The sequence below is a fragment of the Cajanus cajan genome, chromosome 3 (genome assembly GCF_000230855.2).
Source record: "Cajanus cajan strain Asha chromosome 3, NIPB_CcT2T_4, whole genome shotgun sequence".
Classification (NCBI taxonomy): domain Eukaryota; kingdom Viridiplantae; phylum Streptophyta; class Magnoliopsida; order Fabales; family Fabaceae; genus Cajanus; species Cajanus cajan.
In genome coordinates, this window is record NC_138519.1 from 36,682,316 (window position 1) to 36,689,585 (window position 7,270).

The following is a 7,270-nucleotide window of genomic DNA, read 5'->3' on the forward strand; positions in this document are numbered from 1 at the left end:
AGCGGGGATTTCTTCATCGGTGAAAGTGAGGTGATCATTAGCCGTGATGTGACTAACAATCCCTTCAAATTTGTCTTGGGAGATAGTGTTCGACACGTATGCCTCGTTCAAGACTTTCAACAGAGCTTGCCGATGCGGTTCGGAGCATAGGATCAACGACAACAGAGTAATCTTTGCTGGCGTCTTACGAAGTTGATCCACGATGGAGTACTCGCTCTGTCGGATATATTTTAACAGCTCGTCTGTCTCCTCCTCGGATTCTTTATTTTCCTCGGTTTTCTCTTTTTCTTTTTCCTTTCCTTTATTCTTGGGAGCTTTATCATGAAGATCTTCGGGAGTGTAGATTCTGCCACTCCTAGTCATGCCCCCAAGTCCAGCGATGTTAGAGATATCACTGTCGGCAGAAGAATGGATGTCGTATATCCATGGCACAGCCTTATTCGATTTGTAGGGAAAAGGTCTTGGAGCAGTGATCTTCAACGGTATCGGACCTTCCCCTTTATTCGTCTTGATTACCAACAACGGAGTTGATGTGCGTTCGCTTGGCGCGGTTGTTGGCTTACACTTAATAACAAACGGCGTGCGATCCATTCTGAACATACGCATCGATTAATCCTTTCTTTTTATTAATGTTATTAATGAATTACTAGGAGAGATGTATGCAATACACTCCCCTAGATCCCTCCATGATCTTCGATAAGAATGCATGATATGAGATGATGGCGTTGAATATGCATGCATTGTGTTTATTCAACTAAGCATTATCATGTTTTCAGGATGCTCCTAAGATGATGCATGATATTGCTTGGTTTGGATAAATAATTTTTTTTCTTTTTTTGGGTATTTTGTTTTTTGTATTTTTTCGGGTGAAAAGGGAAACTACCTACATGAATGTGATGAGGGTAGATGTTAACACCATGTAATGGAAGATTCTTATTCCTATTTATTCTTATTCTAAAAGGGGAATGTTGTATGTTTAAAGAATGCAATGTATGCTCAAACAATGTCACATAAACAATGCACAAACAATTCACTCATCCACGAACAGTCACGAGCGAATCACGAGGTAGGGGTATCCTGCAGACAAGTGCATATTCAAGGAGGTTCTAACTGTTCTCACCGGTCTAAGGCCCCCAAGGTGCCCCCCATTATAGGGACCCAATCCCTCTCGTCGTAAGTCGATGGAAAGCTCCAACGCACTGTCGGACTTGAGTTCATGGTTTTCACCTTGAGTGATGCTTTCCGACAACGGTCTACGGGCACCTATAGACCCATTCGACAACCGGCCGTACTAACATCCACTCCCTATGGCTTTCCACTCATGCCCCCGGGTATAGAGGGAACTGTTGTGTGCAAAGGTTCGTGTGCAGTTTATATTTCAAACAATTGCGAAAATTTAAACATCCAACAGTTATTAAAGCCAATTAGGTAAAACGTATTATCATACAAGCGAGGGGTAATGAAGTAATTTTAAATTATCATTTTAGAAATAATCCATCACTAAATGGGACTGACTCTCGAGGCTTCCCCAGTGGAGTCGCCATCTGTCGCCACCCGCCGAAACGGACGTTGGCATTCGCGACGATGGTCGGACTCTTTTTAGTTTTAAAAAATGATGGATTGTTAGAACGACTTATTCTCAAACTGAGACCTCATCGAACTAACAATTTTGTTAAATGATTCTCACCAATCCATGTTAATCCCAAACGGGACCCTCCATGGATTAGTGGTTTTCGCAAAAAAAGGGGTTCTTGGAGTCGCCACCAATGTTTTACTCAAAACATTGGAAAAAGATATAAGGCAATTGATTTTCGCAAATCAACTTCGGCCATTACAACCAGAGTTGGGTAAGGGAGTCGATTACGAGTGGGGAAGGTGTTAGCACCCTACAACGCCCCTTTCGGGTTCCCTATGACGGATTATTTCATAAATAATAGCGTAAAATTACTAAACTACCCCTATTTATTGGAACGATTATAAGTAAACTATCTACATGATGAAAGCTTTAAACGTGCAATACAACAATCAAAAAGCGGTAAAAGAAAGGATTTTAGGAATAAACCTTCGAAGCGTGCTTTTATATAGTCAAAAAGAAGTTAGGAGGCTTTTTGGCGCTCCTTCCCACTACACTTTCGCTCGCTCCTTTCCCTAAAAATAATATTTACTACGGAAATCAAAGAGATTTCCCTTCGACTGGTTCGAGTCTCAAGCTAATGGCTCATGAACTCAAGAACTTAGTCGGATCGGCTTCCGGAGAGATTTCTAGGGCAGAGAATAGCTCAAAAACCCAAGAATACTCAGCCAGAGGGTGGAGGAATGCTCCAAAAGTGTCCAAAATGTGTGGAAGGACGAGCCAATGACGTCCTATTTATAGGATTGAGGCGCAGTACGGCCTAGGGGGTCAATACGGCCCGTACTGAGTTTTTGAACTACAGTACGGCCGTATTGAATTTGGTACGGCCGTACTGAAGTTCAAAAACTTCAGTACGACCGTATTGATTTCACTACGGCCCGTACTGAGTTTTTGAACTACAGTACGACCGTATTGAATTTGGTACGGCCGTACTGAAGTTCAAAAACTTCAGTACGGCCGTATTGATTTCATTACGGCCGTATTGTAGTTTAAATGGCTCAGTACGGTCGTACTGAACCTCTAGGAGGGTGTATTGAGCTCCAATCCTCGCACACCCTTATTCTAAGCTACTTTAAGACTTCTAGACCTACAAAGAATCATCCTAGGGTCTTCCAGGAGTCCTTCCGGCTGACTTTCCTTCGGTCTTCGAGAGTCTTTGAGTCTTATTTTCGACCCGGACAATTTTAGGGGTCTACATTCCCTAAGTGGAAGCTTGAAACATATGAAATTTCCAAGCCACTTCCACTAGTACTACACGTGAGTGATTACAAGGGATTAGATATACTTGACTAGCTTCTTAATACTCCCTCCAAGATATTACAAATTGATTGAATTTACAAGAAAAATGCAAGAAATTAAACTAGTCCTAAAAACAAAGTTGTGACGGTTTTGTGACCACTTTAGTGACGGATTTTCAGCCCCATTTTTTTCATCACTTGTTTGAATGCTTTAATCCACCTCCAACCTTGGTCCTTTGATGCTCCTTGAACCTGCACAGTGAACACAACAAATAGGTGAAAGAAGGCTGCTCACAAGATGAAAGGATTGATCACTCTTGTGAAGGTAGTTTTAGGAGTTTTAGGTCACCAAATTTAGGTCAAATTTTAAGGTCCTTGTTTCAAAACTCCTTTCCTATTCTTGTTGAGTCAATGTTTGGTTCTTAAGCAAGAATTTGAAGCCACTTCCAGCACATAATTTTGTTCAAGGAAAACTTAGACAAGCAACAAAAGCACAATTTAGAAAGCTTATACCAAAATTGAAGAATTAAGTGTTTAAGACAAGACTCAAAGAAAGCCAAGGAATCAAAGAAAATTAAGACTCAAAACATGCTAGCACTCAATTAGGAAAGTCTTAGATTGGCACTAGAGTAGATTCAGAAAACAAAAATTAAAAGGAAGAAAATATTAAGAAAAGAACCAATCAAATTAGCAAACCGGATTCAATATAGTGGCAACATTGAATGTTCATTGATCTTTCTTGGCTTTTATATTTTTTTTTATATTTCTTTGCAATGTTTTCTTTTTATTCAAAGAAGGTCTTACTGCATTTTTCCAGCAATATGTTCCAGCCACACTAATTGAGAAAAAAAATGAATCCGAATTACTAAAACAATTTTCAGCTACAGATAGTTCAAAATTTATAAGGAGTTTGATGCATTTTCTTTGCAATCACTTGCTTGTTTTCAATCCAAAGTCACTTGCTCATATATTTTTTTTCAATTTAATTCTGTTTTTCCCCTGTTTTACAAGCAAACTTCCAGATTCATAAATGCTAAATTCATGCACCAAAATTGAACTAGTCTACTAACCAAAAATCTAGTAAAAATGATCACAAAATTTTTTTTATAGGAAATTTTCTTGGAATCAAATTCAAACAAACAAATGTGACACAATGGAATCCTAACTCTAAGAATCCACCAATGAACTAATGATGGACATGAACTGAAAGTGATAAAATGAAAAGCACATAAGCAAAGGTTCACAAAAATGATTGCTCTCGGCCAAAGCAAGGAACAAGCTCTAAAGCAAAATTGAAAAAAATTGGTTAAACTAAGCACATCTTGAATTTATGACAAAGAAATGATTAAACATGACTTCTAGACAAAAAATATGATTCAAAAATCAAAAACACATGCATACAAATTTCAAATGACCGAATCAAAACAATTTTTCAAGAAGACTCAAATAAATTGAAAACCGGACAAGGTAGAATTCCTAGACTCAATGTGATTGCCGGATTTTCAAATACAATCACACCAATTGGATCTGTCAAAATTTTTGAACAAGAATTTAGATCCAAACAACGAAGCACAATTGAGACAAGGAATGACACAAAATCACAAAAACAATCGGTGAAAAGGAGTCACTTAACTCAAGGAAGCAACCTTGCTCTGATACCACTTGATGGAGTTTAGGTTGAAGCAATGATAGGCTATTTGCTTCTTTGGACCTCCTCCGGATGCATTGATATTTTCCTTGAGAATTACTCCATTTTAATGGTGGAAGAAGAGAAGAGAATTGGTGAAGAAGACTCCCTAAGCTATGGATGAAAGTATCCTAGCCAAAAGAACCAAATGAAAGCTCACTTCAAGTGTAGGAAAGTTTAGGGATTCCTAGAACTAAAGGAGACTTTCGGTGACCTTTGAGAGAGAATAGGCTGAATAAACTTTTCAGAATTCTCTATTGATTCAAAAGTCTTTCCAAAATTGAAGGATACAAGCATATAAAGCCACGGATCAAGTGTGCACTAACAAATGGCGCCAATTTGAATTCAAATTCAAATTTGAATTCAAATTGGACGTCCAACTATCCTAAACCATGTGCAGCCATTCCTTCTAGATTATTAATTGCATTTAGAGGTAATTTAGGGTTCATTTGAATGTACACATGTGCAGCCACCTTTGGCACAAAACATGTGACCCAAATGAAACTCTAATTACTCCTAAATGTAATTAACATTCTATGATTCATGCTTTATTACTTAATCCTTCGAAATTCCTATTCTAATGGCCTAAATATAATGGCCAAGCAAATACAATGAAAAGGAAAAATTACAAGAATTAAAATGAGCCCAATATTGGATACCAAAAGCCCAAAGGCCCATGAAGCCCAAAACTAGGCCCAATAAGCCTATGGCCTAAAATGCTATCCTAGATGGTCCAAAATACAAGACCTAAAATATAGGAAACCTATACTAACATGATATATACAAGATATAAGGAAATAGCTAAAACAAGATATGGCCCATGAGAAGCTCAACTTGGGCCTTCCAAGCCCATCCGGCCCATTGGACCTTGACTGGCCCAAACCTTCATGTCTAGCCCATTCCTCTTGGCTCCTTCAATGTGTCACCCCTTTCCTTCCTAGGCATGATTCCATCAGAACCAGAAGCGGTTTAAGAATACTAGCGTCGACAAGTGAAGTTGATGAACTAGGAGTGGTTGAGAATACTCGGGTAACCAAAAGTGGTTTTGAGAATACTAGAGTCAACAAGTGAAGTTGACGAACCAGAAGTGGTTAAGAATACTTGTAATCATTTGTGATTAGTGGAACCCTTCAATTGAAGGAGACTAGACGTAGCTTAGAATGAGTGAACCAGTATAAAAACTCTGTGCACTGTTATTTAATTTAGAAACGCAGTTTCACTTATATTGATTTTGTTGAGAAACTTCGTCCAACACTATCTATTCTCTAAATAATATCTATAGACGAATTAATATTTGTTTGACAAAGGAAACCATTTTCGAACAGACGATAGATCTTTAGATGCAAGTTTTTTTTTTTTTGTATCTTACACTTGAAATACTATTGTTTGACAGAAAGTAGCACCTCTAAGAAAACGTTTTTAAAATCCTTCGTTAACACACATTCAACCCCCTCTTCTATGTGTTTTTCATCTAACTTCAATTGGTATCAGAGCTTGACCCCTAGGGTTGAGCATCTAACACTATAGGGGAATGATCATGAAAAATGAAGGACAGGCTCTAAATCGCCCACCTCTCTTAAGAGGAACCAACTACGACTATTGGAAACAAAGAATGATCGCATTCTTTGACGCATGTCACATAGACATGTGGGAAGTTGTAGAACAGGGATATTACATTCCACACGATGATACTGGGAGGGAAATACCCAAGGGACGTTGGAGTGAAAATCAAAAACAAAGATTTGTGCTAAACTCCAAAGCTAGAAATGCACTCATGTGTGCTCTAACTAAGGAAGAATACACCAAAGTACACAGCTTCAAGAGTGCCAAACAAATGTGGGATACCCTATCCATAACTTATGAGGGATCCCTAGAGGTAAAACGTAACAAGCTAAGCTTGTTAGGTCGTAAGTATCAACTCTTCGAGATGGAAGAGAACGAATTTATCCAAACTATGTTTGGAAGATTTCAAACTATTATTAATGAACACCCTTTTTTAGGTAGGACATATGATAACTTTGATCATATTGACAAATTGCTTCATAATCTACCCAGGAAGTGGAGACCCCAAGTCACGGCACTGAGAGCATCCAAAGATCTTGAAAAGCTCTCACTGGAAGAACTAGTTGGACTACTCAAAGTCCATGAGATGGAGTGATGGAAATCTAATCCCCAAGGATCCCTTTGGAAGAGGTAAGACCAAGAAGGGTGAAGGTTGATCCAAGGAGGCTCACACTTGAAGACCATTGGGCCTTTAACTAGGTCTATGGTTATGAGGCTAGAGGAGGCTTCTAGAGAGGAGATGCTTCTTAGACCTATGCTCAATATGAGTATTGAGTATGATTCCTCTTTTTAGTCTCATAGTCTCTATTGTACATACATTGTATAGTTTGATTTCTTGTACCTTGTATATAGTAGATACTTGTATAGGTGTATTTTTGCCTTTGTATTTGAGAGGCACTTTATTTCCTTTTAGTAGCTATTGTATATTGTTTCTAGGGTAGGTTACTTGGGCACTTTGACTCCATTTAACCTAACTTAGAAATACACTCTTTTCTTAGTTTTCTAGTAGTAGGATGGAGAGTGGCATTAACAAGCTAGAGAGTGTCACTAGCAAGCTAGAGAGTGTTACTAGCAATTTATCCAAGAGGTGGTCCTAGGCTAAAATTTTCATATTGGACTCATTTTACTCCTAATTTTTCATAGATTTGA

The 7,270-nt window shown here is 38.4% G+C and overlaps 1 protein-coding gene across 1 annotated transcript; it reads left to right on the plus strand.

Moving 5' to 3' along the window:
• The first annotated feature begins 6,095 nt into the window (after positions 1-6,095).
• On the plus strand, positions 6,096-6,716 carry LOC109793492 (hypothetical protein). The gene has a single exon (XM_020352959.2). The coding sequence runs from the start codon at positions 6,096-6,098 to the stop codon at positions 6,714-6,716; it is 621 nt and encodes a 206-aa protein (XP_020208548.2).
• Positions 6,717-7,270: the final 554 nt, after the last annotated feature.

Coding starts and splice junctions, on each gene's coding strand:
- LOC109793492 (XM_020352959.2), top strand. CDS start 6,096: ATGAAAAATGAAGGACAGGCTCTAAATCGCCCACCTCTCTTAAGAGGA.